Source organism: Zonotrichia albicollis, chromosome 12 (genome assembly GCF_047830755.1).
Source record: "Zonotrichia albicollis isolate bZonAlb1 chromosome 12, bZonAlb1.hap1, whole genome shotgun sequence".
Lineage (NCBI taxonomy): Eukaryota > Metazoa > Chordata > Aves > Passeriformes > Passerellidae > Zonotrichia > Zonotrichia albicollis.
In genome coordinates, this window is record NC_133830.1 from 6,518,864 (window position 1) to 6,545,616 (window position 26,753).

Consider the following 26,753-nt stretch of genomic DNA (forward strand, 5'->3'; position numbering starts at 1 on the left):
CACTTGTCAGCCTCTCATACCTCGTATCTCCAAGGCAGTCTAGGCAGAAAGCTGACAGCATCATTTTCCATGAGGCAAAGGCCAGCCTCTGATTCTTGGCTGTCTCCTGGGGCTTTTACAGCTGTGCAGGGTTGTTGCCAAAGCACGGCAGAGCCTCCATGCCAGCTCCTCTCACTGCAAACAGTATGCAATGCTTTATCATGGAAGTCTCTAAAGGGAATTGAGCACAAATGGGATGTCAGACACTGCAACAGGGATTACTCACCTGCTTAAAACTAGGCTGGTGTTTACTTTCTTTGCTTAGTCAGCACCTAAGTCATTGCACTGCTATTAGCCATAGCTGGGTTTTGAAGTTTAATAATGCCTGTTAGATGAATTAAACTTCTAGCAGTGCATTCCCACAGTGCAAGGCACTGGGAAGGAGCTGGGAATGCAAGCCTATTCCTGGACTAAATGAAGCTCTGGGCAATTGTGTCTTCCAGTGCTCTAGTACATGTGCAGGGGGGTTCCAGAGGCGGGTCGTGGTGTGCCAGGATGAAAATGGATACACTGCAAATAACTGCGATGAGAAAAGCAAACCCATGGAGCAGAGATCCTGCGAGTCTGGCCCCTGCCCTCAGTGGGCCTATGGCAACTGGGGAGAGGTGAGTGCACTTGCATCTGGGCTTCCTGCCCAGGGCAAGACTTTCATTAGCAGGTGGCTGAAAAATGGGAGAAGAGAGGGATATTGTGGTGACATTTATTAGAAGGATTGGAACTTGAAGGGCATCATCTGATAAATGAGTGAACCCAAGCAATTGTTGGGTGGTGTTTTCATTTCCATTTGTCATGGGGAAACTTTCTTTCCAAGCAAAAGTACGTTTTACAAAAATGAAGATTTTTTTTTTTTTAAAGAGAAGCCTGCTTTAACTGAAGGCCTTTTTTTAAAAAAAAGCACTGCTTACTTTTGAAAATTAATCTGAGATGAACAATTGGAGATGTAAACCTCCATTATCACATTGAGTTGGCAATATCATGGTGGAGCAGCATGACCAGCTTTAGAGGGAGAGAAGCTGAGGCAGCTGAAGGTCCATCTGAGGCTCGTGAGGGAGATTTGGCTGGAGTGGGTTAGTTTGGAACAGAAACTACCATTGGTTTTTTGAGGTGCTTTGGGCAGCAGGTGATCAGTGTTTTTGCTGTCCCAACGGTGATTGCTCTGTCCTCTGCTGACTTGCAGTGCACAAAGCCATGTGGAGGAGGGACAAGGACACGGCTGGTGGTGTGCCAGCGCCCTAATGGAGAAAGGTTTACGGATCTGAGCTGTGAAATCCTTGACAAGCCACCAGACAGAGAGCAGTGCAATGTGCAGGATTGTCCTAGAGATGCTGCCTGGAGTGCTGGTCCTTGGAGCTCGGTACGACCATAAACTCTTTCTCTTTATGAACTATTTTGTAGATATCCCCTAACAACAATTAATTTGCTTCAAACCAAGGTGCTAATGCTTCATGTCTTAAAACTGCACTTACAGAGGATTATTTACTATATATTCAGAATAACACCTATTCAGGAAGGGCTTACATTAGGGGAGCTCTGGTCCTTTAATTTAAAAGGCACTTTCTGCTAAGTAGCAACCTTTGTCCATTTTATTACACTTTGCAAGTGCTGTGCATTATGAATCTTGGTTCTGGCTAAGTTTTTGCATATGGATTTAAACCGGGAATTTAAGCAGTACATTTCCATTGAAGTTAAATTGTTCTGCTCTTTAATGGTAGTACTGCACTGGGCACCTACTGGTTTAGCAGTGATTGTTCTCTGCCAAAGGCAAGAGAAGTGGGGAGAATGTGCTAAATGGCATCAATTCCCAGGCATGTATAAGTGTGTATAGATGTGTGTGCATGTGGGCACATGCCCACACACAGACCTACATAGAAACGTGTGCATTCACACCTGTGCTCTGTTTCTGTTCCTGTGTATATAATAAGACTGTGATGTACAGTGCAAAAGCACCTGTAAGCTATTCTTGTGCATCTCTCTGGTTCTGGAGAGTGATTGTCTAGCTTGATCTCCAGCTGCTGCTTTATCACTAATCCAGCAAATGATCAGCCAGGTGTTGGAAGGCTTAAAACCCTGGCAGTTTCCCAATAGCAAAATAGTATTTGGAGCAGAGGTGTCTTACTTTGCTCCTTTGCTGCTGGAGGAGTCTGCTACAGAGATGCTCCTGTGAGGGCAGAGCAGCCCTGAACCGTGGGGTTGGGGTGCTGTTTTGGGTGCCACACCTTTGCAATTGTCCCTGCCCAGAGCAGCAACCTTTTCTGTGAACCTGCACCAAAGCAAGTGTCACCTGAGGTGCTTCTGGAGCCCTGGAAAACCACAGACCTGTCCATTTTGGAGTGGCCTTCAAACAGATGTAAACCTTTATTGTGTATTTTGTTATAAAAGCATTTGAAGACAATTTTTTAAAAAAGCTGATTCAAAAGCACTTTATAGGAAAAGAAAAAAGAGGCCTGTTTTTTAATGTACTGGACTTCCTCAATTGTCATAGTTTGGAAAGTCATCTTGCCAAAACCTGCTCTCCTTCTGTGGGTGCTTTCAGTAACATGGATGCCTTCAGTAACACTCTTCAATATTTTTATCATACCTCAGTGAGCTCTGCAATAGCCATAAACCTTCTGAACTGGTGTGTATCCGGTGCTTCACCAGTACAAGAGACAGTGCTATGAAATATTTCATTTGAGGTGCTAATGTACCCCTTGTCCATCAACCTGCCTGGTGCTAAGGAAGAGCGAGGTGAGGTAAGCAGAGGTAGCGAAGCGTGTGCTGGCTGCCCCACAGGACTTGCCAGCTGGGAGGTGCCTCCAACTTTGTTTTACCTGTGCTGGACCATTTTCAAGAGCCAAAGGTGTGGACAGAGTTGTGTTTCATTCTTCGTGGCTGTTGAGGAGCAGGCTCCAGGGCTGCACCTGCTTCTCAGTGTTGGAAACACAGGGTGCAGTCCTCTAGTCTGGTGGTTTTCTTTTCACCCAGGAAAAGTTCCCTTGGCTCCACTCTGATGCATTAGCCTCAGTGGGTTGTCCTTGCTCTCCTGGGAGCAGGTGGGACATCTGGCAGACAGGTGAAGGGCAGGGACACCCTGTCCTGCCTGCAGTGTCTCCTCCCAGCTAGTGCAGAGTCACAGCCCTGGGGAAGGGGCTGCAGGACTGAGCCCCCGTCATTGCCATGAACTGATTTGGTTTTTCAGTCACATTTACCAAGGTGTCCTTGGGCTCTGACATAGGGGACCCAGAGCTGTTTGAAGACTGAGAAGTATCTATGGGGTCCCCAGGGCTTCGTGTCCCTCCAGCAGAACACTCCACGTGTATTTCTACCTCGTGCTACTACTGTAGGTAGTAACGGCCAAACTTTCCTCTTTACTGTGGTGTCACCTGGACTTGCTTTAGCTCTGCCATCGGTTGCAAACATCATTCTGTAGCTGTACATACTTCATCTGTTGGGATGGAGTGTCACTACCATATTTTTTTGGTCACTTTTGAAACAAGAGTATAGTATTAGCTGAAACTTTTCAGCAGTATGGATTTATGTATTTATGTAAAAGTGTATTTATTTTTCCAATACTGTTATTTAATTTTATATAAATATTGCATACATTTACAATGTTTAATGTTAATGTTGAACAGTGAAAATTAAAGACAAGTAGAATGTAATCATAAATGAATTTGTATAATTTCTTGAGTCTTTTGCTAAATTCAGATCATATACTTAGTTTTGGTAACTTTTGCTAAATTTTCTGAAACGGTTCTGCAGTGTTCCATCTTTTATCTTGCTTTGTTCTCCAACAGAAATTGTCATTCTCAATGATTAAACAAACACAGTTAAAGGTGTATGAATTACAAAGTTTGGATAACTAATTTCTTGCAATCATCTTACTGGCTTACCATTACTCAAGTTTCAGTGAAATTAGTAGTATAAAATACTTACAAATTAAAGCAGAGAGTCTGAAGCACCCAACCCGCAGTCCTCGGGCAAAATTCCACTGGGATTTTATACAGTAAACAAGTGATCTTTATGTGGCTGGTTAAATCCAGGTTTGGAAGAGATAATTAAATGGAAAAACAGATTGTATGTGTAAATGATAATTTTACAACAACAGACTGGTGAGATGTCTTGTCATTTTAATGTATGTTCAAAGAGGACTAAGAGGAGGTGACACTTTTATTCCCTTGCTTATTTAAGAAGATGTATTTACCCATTGCAGAATTGTACACCGTGTGATAGACCTGACCTTTTTATTAAAACCATGCTTTAGAAAACGTGCACTGACTGTCACCAGAATACAGAGAGTGTTTTTTCTCCTCTGAATGCTTTGTGGTATGAATGCAGATTTCCATACACACTCTCGAATCCTGAGAGGAAATCTTGCTATGTTCTCCAGGATGAGGGAGATGTTCTCAATGAGAATTATCCATTGCTTCACTTAAAACCCAAGGTTTGGTTTTAATAAATATACCCATATTTATACCACATATATAAAATATATGCATAACCTCCCTTAAAGCACCTGTTTTGGAGCAGATTTGCTCCATGCAATAATTTCTGATATTTTGAGTTTGCCTTAATATCCAACTCTATCCTGATACAGTTTAGGAACAATGCTGAATTAACTTATTGTGGGCTTCTCATTCTTTCTGAGTTAGGAAATGGTCACAGATAAGGTAAAACAATTCTATCTTACAGCACCCTGCTTCAGTTGGGTGAGTCATTTGGGCTTCACTGCACAGGGCAGTGATCATTTGACTTTAAACTCTGGAAAATGTGTGGGTGAGGTTTAGATTTATTTGGGGTTTGGGTTTTTCTCCAAAAAAGTATTATAATTTTAAAAGTAGTCTGCCTTGTCAGGTACTTGTCAGTCTTGGGTATCTGAAGTTCAAGCTGCTGGTGCAGTGGTTGTGCAGCTCTCAGTGCTTCCCAGCTCTGTATCCTGCAGGCAGAGGTGCTGGAATCAGAGTCTTTGAGGGCCTTTTGCTCTAATAAAGAATCAGAAGCTTACTGTCAAGCAATTAGAACATTAACCAGCTAAGTTCCAAACTCTCTTATTGTGGATGTGAGTTCAGGTTTGGGCTAGGGCATCACTGGTTTCCCTTGGTGGGAAGCTGGTGCCATTGATGGCTTTGCAGGGCTCTTTGGCTGCACACAGGGACAGAGCAGCAAAGGAGCTCTGAACTGGGAAGTGGAAGAACTGCCTGGCCAACATCTGTGTCAGGCAGCTGGCACTCTGGAATTTTAATTTTAAAGTTGATGTCAGTGGAAACTTTGGGTTATTTGTATTTAATTCTGTCAAAGCCCAACATGTTGTTCACAAAATGCCTTACCCGTGCAGCTGGCTGGAAATAGGCTGCTCAACAGCAATATTCTCTGTGTCATTGTTCTGATAATGTTCATAGCAGGCAGGATGTCAGGTCTTGCTAAGGCAGAAGTGATAGCCAGGGACAGATTTGGTTGCAAGTGTATATAACTCTGCTGTTCCCTTCTTGTCCTCTGCAGAAAATGAATTTGCTGTGACAGCAGCATTGCTGAACTGCTCTTGGGGTTTTGTTTGAAGAGTCTCAGCCTGTTGCTCCTCTGAGGCAGTGGTGATGGATGCTCGTGCATCCCTCTCCTCACCTCAGTGCTCACAGCTGGTGGCTCCAAGGCAATCACAGGTGGGCAAAGCCAGTGCTACCCAGCTGCCCAGTAGAGTCACATCTTTTTTTCATCTCTTTTTACCCTAAAATCTCCATTTTTTTGTTTTCCTTTCCATTTTTATTTTCTGCCGGTTCTCGCCATCTTTCATTGTTCTACTTTAAAAAGGAGAGAACTGCATAGGTATACTTTTGTAATCAGTTCTCTGTCTCCTCTGTGCTGGTGTTGATGCTGCATCAGCAGGAGAACAACCATGGAAGCCCATCAGTGCACCCTGCAGGTGAGGGACCACCCTGGGGCACTGTGTGCTTAACACTGAGCCAGCACCTTAGTGATTCCTGCATCAGCTCCTCACAGGGCTGATTTCCTGCAACTTAAAGCTCAGCTGTTGCAATCCACTCTCTCCCTTGCAAGCCCCCATTGGTCTTTACACCCCTCATGACCTTTTAGTGTGATGGAGAAGTAAAAGGACTGGTCAGCAATGTCCCTTCTGACCTCCTTAATCCAGTGAATAAATGCAGAGGAAGGAGCAGGGAAAGGAGCTGCAGAAGGTCTCATCTGCTGTCCTTTAACAACCTCTCCTGTTGGCACTGCCAGCACAGACAGGAGCTGGGCCAGTGGTTAGGCTCACAAAGGTTATTTTCAGGTATCTTTAAAATCTTCTCATCCCTTTTGTCCCCAGACAATGCATCTTCTCCCCAAGTTCCTCAGTGCACTTTCCCACTCAGAGCAGTCTCTTTCCTCCCATAGTGCAGTGGCTGTTTGGCTGCATTTGGCATGCCTCTGTGGTTGCCTTTTTACACCTCCTCCCTTACACGTTTTCTCAATGAAATAGTCATTTTCTAGGCCTAAACTCAACCAAGAAGTGGTGAGGCTGCTGTTCAGTGATGGCTGGCTTCAGGCCTTGTGTTATGGGTGGCCCATCCCTGGCTGCAGATCTCCTGCACATCTGCACAGGCCCTCACAGGAGAAATAAAGCAATAAATAAAAGGGCAATTGCTGGGAATATTTGCGTCCCAAAGCACTGGCTCTGAGCACAGGAATTCACTGGGCTTCAAGGGACACATTGAAGCAGTAACACACTTCCAGGGATGAGCTGTGAAATGCAGCATCTCCAGGCAGATCCCTGAGCTGGGTTTTGGGAGTCTGCCTGCACTTTTGCCCATTTTCCAGAATCACACTCTAAACTCCACACTGCAATCATTGCTGTTGCTCAGATCCTAGGGATTTAGAAACAAGGATGTATAACAATGAGGGACGTTAGGCACAAAGAGATTTACTGTGCTTCTAACTTTCCCAGTGACTGATTTGTGCAGTTATTAAGAAAAAAATTGGTGTAATCACTCCCATTCCAAAGACACTTAAAGCTCTATTCATATTTTAATTTTACTAGCTCACAGGGGAGGTGAGTGAGCCAGCAGCATGGATGAAAATCTGTCTGATGCCCAAGACCATGTACAGGTTGGGCAATATTTATCCCTAGTGCATTAAGCCAAAATTCTTTTTTATAAAATGGGGAAGCAAGCAGCAGCCCAGTGCTCCTACAACACCTGTGAAACAGGGCTGACATTTCTTGGAGAGCTCTTTACTTTGTCTTTTACTCCATCCAGCACAGAAAAATCCTATTTTGGAGCAGAATATCTAAATGGCATTGTAGTACCACTATTCCCGAGAAATATGAAGTGTCAGTTAGCTGAGGCACCTTGCTGCTTCAATTGGTACTCTCCTAGAAGTGCCACAGCATGGAAAATGGGTTTCATCAGCACCTTCCACATCCCACTGTATTGGTGTCCTTAGGTAGCTCACGCATCTCCTCCCAATTTGAGGAAATGCCATCAGACCTGCAGTGGCTCTGTGGGGCTTTAGTTTGTTGTTCAAGGTAAATCGTGTGGAGCAGGACAGGGACACAGCTTTTAGGAGAGCTTTTTGTGTTCACAGCCCTGCTAATTTCTGTGCCTGGTGAAGTCTTTTGTGGTGTAACAGGGCAGGGAAAAGAGGGGAAGAAGGTGCTGCTTACTGGGTGGATGCTGCAGAAGAGGAGATGCATGGCTTCTCCTGCTGCAGTTACCTCTTTCTGTCATATATCTAGTGAGGTTTCCCAGCTTGGGGAAATTATTGTATTGACTTTGGCACTCAGGCCTTAAATCTTGCAGGAGTTAAAGAACCCCAGAGCATCCTCTCCTCTGGGCAATTAGTGCTGGAGCAGTGGGCTCCAGACACACCAGCTCTTCCTTCCCCTCTAGCAACACATCAAATTGGACCCTTTTCTCTGATAAATTTTCCTTTTTCTCTGTTGTTTTTTTTTTTTTTTAATGTGTTATAAGACATCATCTGAGGCCACTCACCAGTCCCTGCAGCTGAGTTTGGTGGTGGGAAGGCGAAGATTTAGTGATTTTTTTTATAAGATTTCTCTCTTTTGCAATAATGACTTGGGAAGCTCTGTGCCTCTGCTCCAAGCCGAGACCAGAGCCTCTGGAGGATGGAGACCCTGTGGGCACTGCAGAGACAGGACAGGCCAGCAGGGAAGTTCCCTCTTGCCCATGCCCAGGGCAATGAGGGCTCCTTGGGAACACCAGGGCAAAGCCTGCTCCTGTTCAGACCGGGGGCTGTGCTCCAGCTCTAGGAGGGCTCCTCAGAACACTTCCACAGGGGCTCTGCACAGTGCTCACAAACACATTCAGACTATACATTCCAAAATCCCTAATGTTTGTGCCTTTTTTTTCAATCATTCCATTTCTCTGAGGAGCCAATTTGGATGAAACATTTCTAAAGCCTCTTTCAGAACTGCAGTGCAGTGCTTTGGTGTGTTTTCTTCACATCTCTGGTCCATTTGCCCTCCCTTACATGTAAAGACCCCTCTTCCTTTCAAATGTACAAGAAGCACAGGTACTTTTTGGCCATGCACCAGCTAAAATCACCATGACCATACACACTCAGCACCCATGTGTCTTAAGTCATGGCTCCTTAGTTTGTGAGAAAAAGAGGGCCAAGCTGGGTGACTCCTGCCCTGCTTGTATCCCCACTCAATTTTAGGGATTTCTCACCATGCCAACACAGATGGGCACAAAACCTTGATAAAACACATTGGTGGGAGAAACAAGGCTTCAGAGCAGCAATAAACATTTCCTAAACATCTCCTAAAGTGCTGCAGCCTTGCTGTCAGCCTGTCCCACTGAAGCCAAGGGAATTACCTGCTGAAATACCTTGCTGTTGTGAAGCTGGTTTGGTTTGGAAGCCACAGAGCCCCTGTTGCTGAACAGCTCACAAAGCTTCCAACATTTTAAGATTCTTGGTGAAGGTTCAGCTGGTGAGGAAGGATCCAGGCTTTCCTTGGTGATGCGTCTGTTGATGTCCTTTGTACTCAGGGACTTCAGAAGTATAGAAGTCACTGGGATATGGTTTCAGTATCTGACAGCAGCAGTGTTAGTGGTGGTAAAAGGTGACACAGACTAAGAGGCTGCTGACAGGTAGCTGTGAGGGTGCATTGTTGGGTTTGCTTGTTGTTGGAGAAGTTTACTGGCATCCAGGAGCACCAGCCCTCTTGGAAAATGGGTGTAAAGCATTGGAGGGCTCTGTTGCTTTTCTGCTTTATTTCATCCAACACGTTTTGTCTCAGATTGTTGGAAAGGATGAACCAGGGCTTACTTACAGCTGCTGACTTTCCATAAAATCCTTAATGTGGGGCAGTCTAAATCTACAAGGATTGATTTTAATTTCCTCCAAAAAGTTGCTCCTGGCAGAATCTGATAAAGCCATTTCAGTCTAATCCTTCCCAGCCCTGCCTTGCTGAGCTATCATTCCTATCTTTGGGAATTCACTGGGTGATCACCACAGCTTGCATTCATTGTCTTAAATACCTCCCAAATCGCTGTCGGCTGTGCACAGTGGGTCTGAAAAGTGGTCTGACAGCATTTTCTGCAGCTTTTCACTTCTGGGGGAGAGTTTTCCCAGGTTCTTGCTTGGGATGTGCCCTTCTGCCCTTTGTGGAGCTGCCCCTTCAGTGCACAAAGTTTACAAGGAGCAGTCATTCCATTTCTTCTGGACGGCTCTGTGGTGCCTTTTTCTTGCTGAGATCTGTTCATTTGTGCCCAGGGCTCTTGAGTCCTCTTGGTGCTGGACTGACCCCACTCCCAGAAATTCACCAGAGATTTTGTACAGATTTTTAAGAGATTTTGAACATATTCTGGGGTTTTTTTTCCTGCTGCCAGCCCTATGCATCAAGTGGCAGCCCATCTATTTTAGACAGGTCTTAATGAACAAGAGGTACCCTCATCTCCCAAACAATGAGATCAGGAAATACAGAAAGGGTTATTTTAAAGCAATTTGCACACACTTGATAAAACAGAATGATCATCTCCTAAACTCTGAAACAGAAAACAATTTTTCTGTGGAAACAAAAACACGAGCAGAGCAAGGCATGGCAGATGTTTAGCATCCTGTTCTGACCTTTATGGAAACAGTTGATATGGAAATATTTCTGCTGTATTTATTTAAACCCTTTTCCTTGAATTTATTTAAACTGGGCAGTAGATTTATTTGAAAATATCAGCAGCATGCCAATCTCCAGTTTTTGGCAGGTTAACACTAATCATGCAATAAACATAAAGCCCTTAAATCTGTGCTAAGTGCTTTGATCCTAATGCTCTTAGGAAAGTTCTTTTGTTATTGTTCTCCGTGTAAAGTGCCAGGTGCAACTCTGGTGGGTTTAGGAGATAATAAAGATAATAACAAGGGGAAGGTTTGCTAGAGTTTTAGTGATGGCTATAGCTGCTTTTTCAAAATACTGTTTCTCTATTACTTTATGCACCACAAACTTTTTGGTGTTTTTTTTACAGAAACATAACAATTTGTTATGTTTCTGTAAAAAACCAGAAACATGCCTGGCTGTCCTCCCAGGTTCATCCAGGGGTGCTGTTTGCTGTTGTGCCTCAATCACAGGCTGTAAACTGCCTTTCAGAGCAGCATTTTCCCACACTCAAGCGGAGATAGAGGCAATGTGACCACAGGCATGCCCAAGTGCATGTGATCCTTTACTCTAGGAAGCTGATTAGTGAAAAAATCCATACATTACCTGGCTACACCTTCAGGGCTGGCCCAGAGGTGCTTAAAACCAGTAGAGGCTTTTCTGTTGACTAAGAAAACCTTGGATAAGGTGAGGCTGTGATTCCAGAGAGCCACCATCTGCCCCCAGTACTTGGAAGCATTTTTTATGGGAGGTGTGGGAAAAAAGCTCAAGAAAAAGAGGAATGTGAAGGCAGTGATTTTCCCAAAGTTTTTGAGGAAGGCAAGGTCAAAGCTTACCTCATTGTATTGGTGGATACCATAAGCAGGCAGCATCTGCAGCCACAAAAAATCCAGTTAATGAAATGCAAAGTTTATCCACGGTCCAAAATAAATTATGAGGTTGATGGTGGTAGTTGGGTGTAGAACTTCCTGGACTCACATGGTGTTGAGATGCAGCCCACTATTAAATTATGCTTTGCATGTGGCTCACATATGCTTAAAATCTATGTGCCAGATAAAAGTTGAATACCTGAGATGAATTAGATGGCAGTTATTAAGTAGACTCTTTGCAAAGGAATTTTCAGTCTCTGATACTTGATTAAATTAGATTATTCAACCTTTCTTTTCTGTCAGTGCAAATGAGATCATAACTCAAATGTGCATGAAAGCAAACGGGTGGTTTGGATCTGAAAATGCACAGCTGCCTAAATTTGATTTATATTAAAGGCAGACATAGAAATGATTCATTCCAGCATCTTGGGAATTACATTTAAGTATTAAAAAAATTAAGCAAATTATGCCTCAACCTCTGAGTGCACTGAGGTTTACACGCAGACTTGTTTGATCATGGGATCACGAGATAAATGTCAGAACCAGGCTCCACGCCAAAGTTAAGCATTTTGTAGGGGAGTAATAACTTTGGAAATAGCTAGGACCAAATTGTTTGTGAGATCAAGTATTTATCAACCAGCTTCAGGTGCCCAGAAAGGTGCTTGCATTGTTGCACAGTGTGGTTAGTCTTACTTTAGGATAAGTAGTGGCATCCCATGTGTTTTGTAAATTAAGGATGCTCTGGGCTGTATCAGCTCAGGGTGTGGGACATGAGAGAGTCCTGATCAATGCTGTAAATTTGAAAACAAGGAAACTCTTTAACTTTGGCTGTCACAGTAAAGTGGCATAACCTGCATGAAACCTGTTTTCCAAGGAGCACTTGAATTTTTGTTTAAGCATGAGTGTTGGTGTTTAGTCCAAAGACAGTAAGTGGATGAAAATACTAGAAGTTTAAAAATGGGTTTTGTAGGATGTGACATTTCTGTCTTGCTGCTGACTTTCATTGCCTGGGGAGAGAAGTAGAGAAAATGAAAAAATTAACTTCTGATGAAATTTGAAGACTTATAAAAATAGGGATAACATTAGCTTGATATTTCTTCTCTTGATGCTAAAGAAAAGAAGTTTATGGATCTGGGTAACTCATGGCAGTTTTATTTTATTGCAAGGGACAACATTTCTTCTGTTTTTCAGTGCAAGGTTGGATGTTGTTGGTTGGGGTTTTTGGCCTATCTTTTTCCTGGGCTCAGGAAAACTCAGAGGCAGCTGTCCCTGCTCAGCCTCTGAGAGGAGCATCATTTATGGCTCTTAAAGCTGTTGATCAACAGGACCTCAGTGATCTTTTGTCAATCTGTAACACTCCTGCAGCAGGAAAACAACCTTTTCAGGGCATTGTTTATACAAGCTTTTAAGCATCAATATCTGGTTTTTGGAGCTACATCCACTTCTCTCCACATTGGTCTGAATTTTTCCATTTAGAAACTGCTCTCCTGCTAATTCTTTGTGGGCTGAATGAGCTGTAAGTAGGGCTGTAATATGAAATATTCACAGGTGTCAATGTATATGCCAATTTCTATTCTAGTGGATCTTCCAGAGCTGCTATATATATATAAATTTTTTAGAGTTCGAATGTATTTATAGGCTGGGAAGAGCTTAAGCTGTAATATATTTCTTGGGAAATACACTGATGGAGTGACTCCAAAATGAAGGTTGAAGCCTCATTTCTGCATGTTTTCTCCATTCTGAAAAGAAAGCAGAACATTTTATATGGAGAGATGGTTAGAACAGTGTGTTTGCCCTCAAGGATTAAACCAGTATGCTCATGGTGTAGCATGTAATGAAGAAATGGAAGCTGAGTCTCTGGGTGCATCATGCTGAGTAAGAGGCTTGTTCTACATGAAACTGTCATATTAAATTCGTGTCGTGATTCCAGACCCCTTTGATTCCTAAATCTTTGGAGGAGACTAATCTGAAATCAAAGTGAAGTTGCTTGGGGTTTGCATGCCAGAAGTGGTCACATTTGAAAAAGTTCAGTGAACCTGCAGAGGGAGGTTGAAATTAGTTGCTTCACTACAAAGCTTGCAGCTAACATACCTGCTGGTTTGCTTTTTGCTTTGATTCTCCAGGCTCTGCCTTCTTGCCACCTTCTGAGTTGTTTTCAAAATGCATAAATCTTAAGGATGAACATGTCCTGGTTTCAGTCTGTTTAGTGAAGGAAAAAAGAAAAGTCAGACTACACTGATAAAACAAACACGAGCTTTTGTACCAAGGACAAGGAAATGCTGCACTTTTCTGCCTTGTCCTTTGTGCAGTTATTTCCCTCTGTGAAGGTGCAGAGCACACTTTACCCTCCTGATTTACCAATATTTGACATCCCTTTGTACCAAGGTAAATGGAAATGGTTCCTTTCAAGTTGTTCTAAGTAGATACTGAGGGCTCCTGCCTTGATCCCTGTAAGATGACTCTGCTCCTTTGAAAGGACTGGAGCAATGCCAGGAATCCAGGCTGTTATCCCTGCTGAATGTCAGCTGTTTTCTCTATTTTGATACTGGCATTTTCTGGAGCTTTGACCAAGAATATCACACAGTATTAAATGCCTGCACTCCCCTCAAGCTTTGTGTAGCCTGCTGGGGACCTGGGGAGGTGCTTTTTGGTCCAGCTAAAAGAAAATGCCCTGGGTAGCCATGGCCCCTGTATGAGTGTGCAAGCTGATCTGTTATTACTTTATATTTACAGTGTTCTGTGTCCTGTGGAAGGGGCCAAAAGCACCGCAGTGTGTACTGTTTGTCAAAGGAAGGGAGGCATGTAGAAGAAGAGAATTGTAAACACCTTGCTAAGCCCAACGTGCAAAAGAAATGCAGAGGGGGCAGATGTCCGAAGTGGAAAGCAGGAGATTGGGGCCAGGTGAGACATCTTGTGTACCCTTTTGCACCTTTTGGTATTCCTCCTCCATCAAATTGGTTAGAGCCTGGTTTTCCAGTCACTTCTGTCCTCATGAATTATTCAGGGATGAAGGTTTTGGGCCAGATCCTGGGGTAAAACAGTGCAGCTTCATGGACAGCAGTGGAGCAGCACAGATTTGTACCAGCTGAAAACTAGGCAGCTTGCTTTTAGTGTCTATCTGAAAGCAAATTCCTTGTTTTCAAATTCCAAAATTTTAGGTTTTTGCTAGAAACATCATTAGTATATATTATTAAAGAGAAACTACTATTTATTCATGTTTTTAATATAATTTAAATATCATAAGTCAAGTAAAATCTTCCTTAGTTTTGAGAAATAAACTCTTTGCTTGATTTTCTCTTGTTAAAACGTCAGACAGTCATGCATAGAGCAGAAGCTGCTGGAAATGAGAAAGTATTTTGAGTTATTAAACTTCTTGCATGCTGAAAGCATACCTTGAATCCTTTTTTCCTGAAAATAATGTCTTTGTCATCACCTTGAATCTGCTGCATCACATTTTTAACTCTGAACTTTGCTTTTCCCTCTACCTCATTAGCATGCTAATCAGAGGAATTATTGAAAATCCCAGACTAAATGAACTGTTAACTTGTAAAATATCATGTTCCCTTACATTCTGTCTTTCAAGTTTAGGTACAAAACACCCATTCTTGCACACATGCAAATGTTAGGAGTAGGACAGCATGCTGTTGATTAATATCCACTAATAAAAAAGACAATAAACCCACAAATAATCTATGATTGTTTTCAGAATTGTATTAGGTTTTTTTTAATCCTTACCTTTGGATTCACAGGAGAGGGGTATTTACCATTATATGGGTAAAGGACTCAGTGCTTGTTCACCATGGAGGTTCAGTTACCAAGGTCTGGGCTCTATACCTGAGGATAGGAGCATCCAGCCTGTGAAATCCAGAATACTGCTCCCATACTGGAAATTAAGTCAATATTATTAGCTTTATTACCTTCAGGACTGAAACCTCAGTTTTATACAGGAGCCAGACTAAAATGAAATGCAAAGCCATTACACAGTCTTGTGGTATCCAATTTGCACCTTATTTAAGTGGCTACTCCTGAAAGCAGTTTTGACTAATAATTGTAAACATAATAATGTAATGGTCTGTCAATTGCATTAAAATACACTAATACTAATTGGTAAAAGTAAGTGGTTTAAAATTCTCAGCTTTCCACTGCATCATGGATATTAATTTTATGCTACTAGTGAAAGAAACCCAAGTTAATAGGAGGATGAGGTGATTTATGGTCTAAGGTAATCTCTCATGACCAGGCAATTAAGGAATATTTGTGTGCTAATGATAAGGCTAAGAACAGGCTTTTCCAGGAGCAGCTCCTCAGCCCAGGTTCCTGATGCAGGATGTGCTCAGCCAGCCAGCATTTTGCTTGGGGACAAAGTAAAGGGGTAGAAAATTTTGTGCTACAATGTCAAACTGGGCTTTTTAAATTTGTGCTACAGTGTCAAACTGGGCTTTTTAAAGCCCTGTCAGGTGCTGTGGCATGATCTCTGAGCCTCACTGGTGCTGGCAGCATTTCTTTTTTGCCTGTGACAGATGAAGAGTTGGGGCTGTCACAGGTTGGGAGTGCTGGTTCTGGGTCCCTTGTAAGGGTGTTCAGGGCATTGCCAGAGATTTAATGCTGTGGAGCCAAATTTAGGTGCTGAACTTCTCCTTAAGAGCATGAAACAGACACGAGTTTGGTGCTCTTAATACACAGTAGATCAGGGTATAAACTGGGCATGAAAACTCCATGTGACTTTCCCTATCTCCAGTGCCACTGTTGCAAATAGGAGCCATGATCAGTTTCCACTTAGATATTATCCATAAAACTCCTAACTTTCTAAAGGTGTAATTGTCTCAGAATGTTAATCCCAAAGCTGAGCTGCTGTGCTTTTTCTCCTGAATAAACCAAAAAGCCTGCATGAGAAATAAGGCAAGGTTCTCCCATAAAAGTGCATCCTTTTGTCACTATTATATGCACAGAACCTGTTGCACATACCTTCAGGTAGGTGTTGTGGGGTTTTGCCTTCTGGAAAAGGAATTACTGAGAAAATTAAGCTCAAAAAATACAGGAATGGTTTAAAACCACTCTCAGTTAAACACTGGCTGTGCTGGTGCTCCAATCCTAGGCTTTTGTCTCTTTGGATGTTTTGTATTCAGAATGTGGTTAGTTCTTTTCTAGATTAAGAACTCACCCCTCTGGAGCAAAGCATTTTTGATATATCTCTAAAAAGGTTTTTTCTCCAAGTTTTCACTGTGTTTCTGTCTGCACTGAAATATCAGATTTAATGTGTTTGTTTCTCCTAAGTGATGTCAATTATGGCCATTTACCTTTCCTTTAACAAAAATACCAATATTTATTCTGCTGTCTGGTATTTGCATACTTCAGCTACAGGCTGAAATCCAGCCCTATATAAAAACACAGGCAGAGCATCAGGTGGAGTTTCTGGCACAGTCCAGGCCATCCTCTCCCCAAACCCAGGTGTCACACACACACAGAGTGCAGCCCCCCATGAAAAAGCCACGGTGTCACTTGTGCTCTTTTATTCATACCTGGGCTTTTTATGTTGGTGATAAATGCAACTCAAAAGATACCTTACAGCATGGTAGGCATCCTGGTGCGTATGTTTCTCCAAGTTTGTGCCTTTATTCAGTTTGAGAGTCCCCTATGGAATGTGTAGGACAAAGAGCACTGTTAATCCCAGGGAAGCAGCAGCATATGGGAAGCATTTGCATCACTAGTGACAGAAATCCCACTGCTGCTTTCAAAAGCTGCACAAAAATGCTCCCACCCTCCAAATATCTGAAGCCAGACAAATAGTCACAGTCAGCTTTTCTCTGGTTTTCTTGGCTTTATGGGGCATTTGGACAGTAAAGCAAAGGGTATTATGGAGGAATACAGAAAAGGGAATTGCTTCCCCATCAGGTACCACTCAATTCCCTGCCTTAAGAAGGCTCATTTTAGTGGGCATTGCAATAACAGACTGTGAACTTATTTTCTTAGTACCTGATATATTAATAAGTAATATTAGTTATAAATAATATTAGTTGTTAATTCGACTGTGGTTTTAATACATACCTTTATTTTTTATGCACTTTCTTCTACAAATGCAAATTCTCTTTACTCCAAATCTGTATAGTATACTTTAAGGTCTAGCCAGGAGGAATCTGTTCCTGGGGAATATTAAGTACTGCTAAACATGTTAGTGTGCAGTCACAACACTAAGAAATGTTGCGTGAAAGAAAAAATAAGCTGTTAATAATATTGCAGTATAGATAATAATTTAAAGATGTCCGAGAAACAGAAAAATGCAGGCATTTGTTGCTGTGCCTTGAAGTTGGGAAAAATGTGCCCACAGTGTAATGAAGGAAATGTGAAATGCAGTTAATTTCAAAAAGACATTTGTTTTCAAAAACTAACTGTATTCCCTGCCTTGGTGCATGTGCATGTTCAGATGAATGCTGAAAGAAATCTCAGCTGTATCACACCTTTCCCTCTCTACAGCTACACACTTTCTTCTATAGAATCCAAGTTTGCTTTTCATTAAAGCCCACTCTGTTTGTGGCATTTGATGTATCTTGAACTATTACTTTTTTGAACCAGTGCCTGAGAAGCAACACTCAGAGCAAATCTCAGAGCCTGGCCGCCTCTGGCATGTCAGGGTGGTTTAGCAGCGCCGCTATTTTGCAATAAAAACAGATTTTTCAATAAAAATCCTGTCCAGGAAGTCCTGACCCCACTGAAGCCAACAGCAAATATTCACACTTCAGATTCCAAGTTTTCCCTCGCACAATGAAAAGCCTCACTTGGAAGTTTGATAGAGCACCGCTACCTTGTTTTCAAATTCCGAAATTTTAGGTTTTTGCTAGAAACATCATTAGTATATATTATTAAAGAGAATCTGTAATCATTGCTACCAATGCCACGGAGCCCAGAGCAGAGCCCAGACCCCTGAACTCACCGTGGTGGCTGTGATGGGAGCTGCACTCACCTTGTGTCCCTCCCTGCAGTGCTCGGTGTCCTGCGGCCGGGGCGTCCAGCGCCGCTCCGTGCAGTGCCACAGCAGCAGCCCCAAGGAGGCCGAGTGTGACCCGGCCAGCCAGCCCCCTCCTCAGCGGGACTGTCACCTCCCCCCGTGCCCCACGCACCGCTGGGCGGCCGGGGAATGGCAGGCGGTAAGGACCAACCTTCCTTCCTTCCTCTCCTTCCTCTCCTTCCTCTCCTTCCTTTCCTCCCTTTCTTTCCCTTCCTTCCCTTCCTTCCCTTCCTCCCTCTCCTTCCTCTCCTTCCTCTCCTTCCTCTCCTTCCTTTCCTCCCTTTCTTTCCCTTCCTTCCCTTCCTTCCCTTCCTCCCTTTCCTCCCTTTCCTCCCTTTCCTCCCTTTCCTCCCTTTCCTCCCTTTCCTTCCTTTCCTTCCTTTCCTTCCTTTCCTTTCTTCCCTCCTTCCCTCCTTCTTTCCTTTCCTTTCCTCCCTCCCTCCCTCCCTTCCTTCCCCCTGCTCACAGCTCTGTGCTCTCAGGCATGCTGTGATGCTGGAAGCACTGCTGGAGGGTCAGGGTGTTTGGGTTGCAACCTGGAGTTGCAAAAAAAAAAAGTTCATGCATGCTGTCTGAAAGGGGGAGCAGAGAAATGCCTCTGTAGGGTTAATTTATTGCTTCTGCTGCCCTGGGTTTGGCTGGGTCCTATGTAAATACTAAGCAGATTTTGGGTAGGATGGATTTGGGTCTCTTCCAGGAGGCAGAGCCCTGCTGTGCTGCTCCAGCCTGAGCCCAGTGCCTGAAGGAGTTAGGGAGCAGTGGTAATTCCCTCTTTCCTGCCCCATTACCCCAGCTCCATGTGACATCCCTATCCATTCACTGAGCTCCGGGTCTTTGCTTTTTTATCAAACCATGAGCAGTGCTGAGATCAAGTCTTCTGTGGGAGATGATGCTTTTCTGTGTGACCAGGATCAGTTCCCATCAAAAACAGCTCCTGAGACTGAAACTGGGGATAAAGCTGCTGCTCCAGTGGTTTAGGGAGTGACTCCAGCTCTCCTGCAGTGTGGGCATGAGTGGCCTCAAGGCTGGTGGGTGGTAAGAGGACGAGGGGATTCTGAGCAGGAGGAACCCCACCATGCACTGCCAAGAGGATGCTGTGTCAGCCTTCAAGTACCCAGAAGTTTTTGGCAGAGGCAGCTCAGACCAGACACCAAAATTATTCTTTTCATTCTGTCTTTTTCCCGTTTTTAGCCCATGCATGTGGTACCTCCACCTGACGGGAACAGGACACACAAGTTTATCTTCATCTCCCCAATCTCTGCAGTGCTGGGAAGTTGGGTTTATAACCCTGTGTAACCCAGCCACGAGTGCAGGAGGCCAGAGGGGGCTGTGCCCTTTCCCAGCTGCTTCCCAGGACTCAGGGAAGTGTGATGGGAAGCAGCAGGAGGCAAAGCCAGGCTGGTCACACAATGGTAGCAGATGGAAACATCCCAGCCAGAAAAGGAAATGCAGGAACCGCTGAGGGAGCTCCAGCAGCTTCCTTGCAGTTTTAGTTTTAGTTTTACAGAGCCTATTGACTTCTTCAGTGAATAAATTTAAAGGCAGCAAAGAGGTCACCAAACAGCAGGTAGTGCCAATCCTTATCTGGTGCTGTAATCAGCCCTGGAAAGAAACAGCTCCTGCCCCATCCTTTTGTAGAATCTTAGAATCATTAATTGCAAAAGACCTCCAAAATCATCAATTCCAACTTGCAACTAAGTTTTGCCCTCTCTCCCTTATCTTTGCAACTTCTCAAAGCAGTTTGGAGAGGCGCCTGCCTCCACCCTTCTGAGCCCTTGATGGGATACAAATACTGATGTTTCCTGAAGTTTTCCAGGACTCCCCATTGCACTGGGCAAATTTTGAACATATTGTGGAGATTTGCTTTTTCCTCAAGGGAGCTTTACTAAGAGGATGGACTGGAGGTTTCCTCACCCTCATAAGTACTCATGAGTAACCATGAACAGGAAAATGCAGGAGCTGCCCATTGTGAGCTTGCCCCTCTGGCTGATTCCAAGCATTTCTTCCAAGCACTTCTTATTTTGTTCTGGTGTACACAGTGAGAAAAAAGAATAGCACCTCCCTCCAGCCATAGGCAGTGTCCATGAGGAGGCACAGATTGCATTGGTATTCTCTGAGCAGGGAGCTGCAATGAACCCTAATTGACATGGAAGGCAGGATATAAATAACATCTCAGTGCTGTCTTGTTCTTGATTCCTTATCTTTAAAGGGAATCTCTCAAGAGCATTTGGGATTTTTTAATTGTTCCTTTTTGTTGTTATACTTGTGTTGTTTAGAAAAATAAGTGTTGGTTTTGACAATGAGAAGGAATATGAAACTTACTGGAAACCATTTACTGCTCTGTTGGTGTATCACATTAATCACCTGTTCTCAGTGCCCTCCCCAGGGAGAAGAAAGTCAATAGAAAGAGCCTTGCTAATGCCAAAATAAAACTCAGACTAGAGTCACAAAGAAAAAGGGAAAATTGGGAGAAAGAAAGGGTTTTTTTCTTTAATAGGAGCCTCTGTGGAAGGACAGTGCACGCTCTGGAAGCTGCCATCCAACTCCTGAATCTTTGACATTTATCTTTTTGGGGGGAAATTGTGCCATCCTTGCCTGATTTGAATTGCAGAGTTACCCAAGGCATGTTTCAAGCATTCATGGCACGGGGGGTACATTTCATCTCTGTGTTAGATTGTTATCTAAAAAAAAAAAGAAAAAAAATCAATGCTTTTGCAAAGCAATGCCTTTGGGGTTGTTTTAATTATTATTATTGCTCTTCTAAAGCAGTTTCAGAAGTGCCTGAAATGATCCTTAATTTGATCTGCCAGGAAAATAGTTCAGAATTTGGGAAATGAGGCAAAAGAGACAAATATTGTCAAATGCCTGACCTGTTTTCAGATTTTGCTATCAATAGCTGTTGTAGCCTGGCCCCACTATTTTGTGTGAGATTTAAATCAATCTTGAACATGAGAATTCATGCAAAATCTGTCACTGCATTAAAAGGAAAAATAGCCTTTCCATGCTAGCTGAACTCTCTGCTTTCTGCATGAATAATGTTTTATAACTTTGGGGTGGCTGATTGGAACCTCTGCAGTGTTTCTCTTTGACTTAGTTTATGATGGTCTCACTGTCTTTGAGCCTCATTTAATATTTCAGTGGGATTATTTTAATTACCAGTTACCCTTAAAAATACAAATAACCAAACTTTCAATTTCTGATGATGACAAAATGCACAGAGCTGGCTCAGTTTATTTGGCCACACAGCTGTTATTTGCAGACAAACCCAAATCAGGTTGGCCTGAGCTTGGGAGTGCCAGTCTTTCATCAGCAAGTAATGATTTTTATCAAGGATGGGCTTTTGATGTGATAGCTCTTCACTGCCACTCTTAGAAGATGCCTTGATGGCATAGACATGGTTTACTCTCTGAAAGTGAAGCATGAACCAATGTACTTTGTAAATTTAGTCTGAAATATACATTAAGGAGATGAGACAAAATCAGGCTTGGTTCTTCCCACTCCTTTCAAGGTGCCTCCTTCGGCTGTGAGGGACCATGGAACGATTCACCCTGTATTGCTGGGCTGGAAATGCCAAAGCAGAGAGGAGGGAGGCTTTGAGCATCCTGTGACCTCACTTCCAGTGAGCAGGAAGGTTGGGGTTCAGGCTGCCCCAGAAGGTGCCTGGAGAGCTGTCAGGGGAGCTCCCTGATGATGGAGCTGTGGTGGTGCCATATTCACACACAATGACCCCCTTTCGGTTTTTACTTATGTAATAGGGAGATAATCAGAGATGGGCAAATATAGCTCACTTTGTTTGCTTTCTGGGGAAATCACACTCCAGCAAATTCCCCCAACCCCTGTAGGATTGCCATGTTTCAGCACAGACCTAGAAGGAGCTTCCACTCCAAGGACTCAAAGCAAGAGAGTAAATAAGGTTGAAAGCACACAAAGCCCTTGGGGTCTTCTGGCAGACTGCAGATTTTGCAATGTTGACTGTTGCCTAAGAGCTCCTAAGTTATTCCTTTGGAATAAATGCTGCTTTGTGGAGCTGCCTCTCCTTCCCCATCCCTTTCCACTTTGCCCCAGTTTTAAATATTTACACCCCGCATGATGTTGTGCTCACTGCTGCTCTCCTGGTTTGCTGCTGCTGCCATACACTGATCTGAATTTTCAATATTCTCAAATAATTTACAATCCTGGTTCTGACAGCCAATTACAGTAACAAGGCCATGACAGTGCCTGCATTTTGCAATTAGCTGAACCCACTAATATCTTCCTAATTGTTGGCCAGCCAGGAGAACAGGATTTGCTTCAGGGAGGCTGGAAATGATGTTTGAAGGGTAAGACTCCAACTAGATTAAACTGGCATAGTGTTCCAAGCCTAGGTAACTTCAAGCAGTGTTTCTGTACAGATAGGGATAGTCTGATTGGATGTTTTATCCTTTTCCTTAAGGGGAAGACATTCCCTACATGTTCTATAAATGATTATTTTCATGCATTTTTCTCCTCGTTAATCCAGTTAGTTGAAAGTGTTAGAAGTCCATTATAGGCAATAACTAAAAGAAAATGGGGTTTTATCTAGGCAGCTGCTCTTACACTGATTTATTTTGTTTTATGTGTTTTTCTAAGATGCCCTCCAAGGACAGCTCCACTCCCAGGAACACAGCCTCACAGTCAGGCTCGTTTTTCTGTGACAAGGAGAGAAAGAACTGAGTCCTTGAAATCTCCAGAAGGACCTGGGGAGCACTTGTACTTGTCTGGCATGGGTTGCTCTTAATATCAGGCAGGGCAGTGTTTAAAAGAGAATAAACCTGCAGGGCTGCCTCAGCTGTGGTTGTTGTAGAGCTGTGTTTGAGGCCAGGCTGGGTGAAACTCTGAGCAACCTGCTCTAGTGGAAGGTGTCCCTGCCCATGACAGGGGGTTGGAATGAGATGGTCTCTAAGGTTGTTTTCACCCAAACTATTCTATGATGATTCTATGATTAAATGTGTCCCATGCCAAGGCAGAGAGCTGGGCAAGGAGCTCCCCCCACCCAAGCCACAGCCAGAGGTGCAGCAGTGTGAATTTTGCACGGGGGATGGTTGAGTTGTCGTTCTCCAAACAGTTGTATTCACTAGGGGCTGAAATAATGGGGGCTGGCCCTATCTCCTGGCCCAGCATGCCCAACCCTGCATATTTTGATCCTACCACAGCTGGGCCCCACACCTGCCCCATCCCAATACCTGCTGACTTGGTTTCTGCTCTCTCCTGGGGATGTGGGTCAGTACTCCGGAGGTCAGCAGCAGTTTGTCACAGGCAGCAGCATGGGGCACAGCAGGTCCTGGTGGGAAATCCTCCCCCAGGGGATACCAGTGGCAGCTTACAGGGGTTGCTGGGGTGTGGGTTCGTCCCCTGGAGGCCCCCAGGGTTGCCTGAGCTGTTGTTTGTCGCACACAGTGCACCAAGACGTGCGGGGAGGCGGCGCGGTTCCGCGAGGTGCTGTGCGTGGACGAGGAGGAGCAGCCGCAGAGCAGCGGCCGCTGCGAGCCCAGCGAGCGCCCGGCCGAGGTGCAGAGCTGCGCGCTGCCCCCCTGCGAGTACATCTGGATCACCGGAGAGTGGTCAGAGGTGAGGCCCCGTCCCCTGCACCCCTTCCTGCTCTCAACGCTGCCCCTGCTGAAGTATTGCAACCCAAATCATTGAACACTGCCAAGGCAGCGCCGTGGGTTTGAATTCTGATTTTTTGGTTTATTTCGGTGTGCAGTCTCCCTGTTGGATAGAAAGGAGCTGTGCTGTGGGAGACAACCAGGATATTAAAGAGTAAAATCAGCGTGCTCAGGGTCCTAGCTAATATTATCTGGAGGCAATTTTCTTCCAAAGCACAGTGCATTCAGCAGGCACCCTCTTTGGTTTTCTGCTGGTTTAGTTCATTTATTTAATTAATTGGTTTTATTCCCATCCACTCCCTGGGGGCTCTGGGGCCCTGTGAGTTGTACAAGGGTCCAGATGTGCATCATGGGGGAGAGGCAAGCCTGGAGGTGACCATGGGGGCACATCCTTCCTCAGTGCTGTCTTTGCAGGGGCAAGGACCCAGAGTGAGGGAAGGCAGGGCATTCACCCTCCCAGCTGGGAGCCAGGGAAAATAGATGAGTTTTCCTTGCAGCGGGCGCCGCGTGCGGGAGGACGCAGGCTAATCTCAGCCTGTTTCCTTCTGCAGCCAGTGAAGGATTACTTTCCAGTTGGAGAAACAGCAGAGGGAAATGACAAGGCAGCTGCTGACACAGCACTGATTAAAGAGAAAGAACGAGAAAAGGGAAAGAGGAAAACATGGCAGGACTGAGGGGAAGGAGAGCCAAGCCACCTGAGATAGTGCAAGGAGGGAGAAATGTAGAGACATGAGAATATCTCAGAGCAGCCTGGTCTCCTGAGTGGTTTCTTAAGAGAAATATTGAGGTGCTTGTGAGGCTGGAACTCTGGCTGCTCCTTGCCCAGGCACCCTCTACCCACCCCCAGTGCCTGGGAGACACTGGGGCCCATGAAGACAGAGAGTTGAAGAGATCTTACAGAGCCGGAGTTTGGCTCTCCCAGGCTCACTCAGTCCTTTGATGAGGAAGGCAAAAGTGCTGTTTATCCTCTAATTACAATGAAAAATTTCTCATTCTTCTAATTGCTGACAAGTACCTGCAATTCAGGGTCAATCTTGACCACATTCTATCTCTCTGTATCCCATGGCCAAAAAAACCCCACCCAACCAAAACAACTAATAGAGGCATTTCTGAATTCCCATGGATCTTCTGCTCCTTTCTTTGTGCTTGGGAAGAAATAACACATGGCCAGGAGCCAACCTAGAGCAGGGAGTCCTGGAGCAGCTGTAGATCCAGCCCAGAGAGGAACTGGGTGCCCAAAGACAATGTCAGGCACCAGCCCACTTGTAGTAGCCGCTTACAATATTCATCACTGGCTTAAATAGAACCCAGTGATCCCTTGAATCAGTTTCCTGTGTTGAAAGCTGTCAGGCCTGGTTTCCTCCCCTCCCATTTTGGGCAGCCCTGCCTGAAGCACGTGGTGCTCACCGCTCCTTGCTGTGCCCGCAGTGCTCCGTCACGTGCGGGAAGGGATACAGGCAGCGCCTGGTGTCCTGCAGTGAGATCTACACTGGGAAGGACCACTATGAGTATGGCTACCAGAACATGGTCAACTGTCCTGGCACACAGCCCCCCAACATCCAGCCCTGCTACCTCGGAGAGTGCCCCATCTCAGCCTCCTGGCGCGTCGGCAACTGGGGAAGCGTAAGTCGGGCAAACTTCTTTTCTGGCCAAAAAGGATGGAACAACCTGGGGTTTTTTTAGACACAGACAAAAGGTTTGGCAGGGGAATGTTTTAGAGATTCTTAAATTAATGCATGGAATACTCTGGTACAGCAGCAGGCCTGGTGTGTGTAGGGCTCCATACTTCAGACTGAACCCCTTCGTATGGGGGCGTCCCAGCAGCTACAAGTAGAGTCATTCATGAAAACTGGGATGTAGCCAACGTTTGTGGCCACGTTGATGGCCATGCTGCATGCTTAGTCATTGCAGAAAACAAGGGTTTGAAAGCCTTGTGCTAGAAGGATCAGTGGGTCACTGGCAACTGCAGTTGATCCCGCTTGGCCACATGTATAAGAAAGACTTGGAAGCCAGCATTAGGCTGAAACACTGGTCATTTGAACCTTAAAACAATTTTTTTCTTGTTTTTCCCTCCCCCTCCTTCTCACAAATGCTGGGACAGGTCAGGGAAAAGAACCTGGCCTTTCTGCTAAAGTTATTTGTTTTGAGCCTCTTCTGGGACCTGAACTACAAGATCAAATTTTAGTTAGGGTGATAACATTTCACTTCTTAGGGCTTCTGACATTCTTTGAAATGTGATGTTTCTCCCATAAACTTGATTTATTAACCCAGCTCGGGCATTTGTAGGAATTTGTCAAACCTTTACAAGGTGATGAGTGTCAGGCCAAGTAAAACGTAGTAGAAGTTGTCACGGTAACTGGCAAAGCCATTTGAAACCTAAGTTCCTCCTGCCCCATAGGAAGCTTCAGATCCTCATTGTGAGTCAGCATGTAGGAATTATAGCAAAGACTTCAACATCAATTAATTGGTATTTACCTTCAGAATTTAAGTGCAAAATACCCAACTCGTTAATCCAACTTCACTGCGATGAGCACTCATTTCAGAGAGCAACACCTTCCTCCTCACTTTGGGCTGCTGAATGTCCCAGTGACCACCAAGTGCCATGACCCTTGTCAGCTGTGATTTTGAAAGGAATTTAATGTAAAATGCCATCAGCTTTGATGCACAGATAAAGTTCTACTTAGCACTTCAGCTGAATTGTATGGAACTGGACTTGATTAAAGACTAAATGCCCAAGCTGTGAATACCATGAGCCATTGAAGAACATCTTCTTCATGGTGTACTCCTTTAGAATAATAATTTCTAAATGGATGAGCAACTTCATTTTCTTTATAGCCTAAACTGGTAGCTGTAGAAAGAGCTGAATTTCATTTCTCAAGTACTTGAAAGAACAAGTTGTGGATGGAGGAGCAAGGTGCTCCCACCTCCCACAGCCCACACTCAGTAGCTGGATGCTCTGCTGCTTGGTACCTCCAGCAATTTGTGGAATTTCATCCTTAGGATTGCCCTCAATCTGGGTGGTTTGAGGATGACCCAGTGTTTTTGCACAGATATACCTGTTTTCCCAGCAGATGAGGGGAGGGAAGATTTTGAGGCTCCATTTTTTTTTTGGTGCAATTTGCATGGAAAACAGCAAT

At 44.3% G+C, this 26,753-nt stretch overlaps 1 protein-coding gene across 6 annotated transcripts in view; it reads left to right on the forward strand.

Annotated features, from left to right (window-relative positions):
- Window positions 1-26,753, forward strand: part of ADAMTS9 (ADAM metallopeptidase with thrombospondin type 1 motif 9) — a 79,186-nt gene that overhangs the window by 43,162 nt on the left and 9,271 nt on the right. For all 6 annotated transcript variants that reach the window (XR_012582330.1, XR_012582331.1, XM_074550450.1 and 3 more), the window contains 6 exons: window positions 483-644; window positions 1,217-1,393; window positions 13,723-13,890; window positions 17,967-18,131; window positions 23,408-23,578; window positions 25,045-25,239. Coding sequence is in view for 4 of the 6 variants with exons in the window: in XM_074550450.1 (XP_074406551.1) it covers window positions 483-644; window positions 1,217-1,393; window positions 13,723-13,890; window positions 17,967-18,131; window positions 23,408-23,578; window positions 25,045-25,239 (1,038 nt within the window). In the remaining 2 variants the exon portion in view is untranslated. The remainder of the gene's footprint in view (window positions 1-482; window positions 645-1,216; window positions 1,394-13,722; window positions 13,891-17,966; window positions 18,132-23,407; window positions 23,579-25,044; window positions 25,240-26,753) is intronic.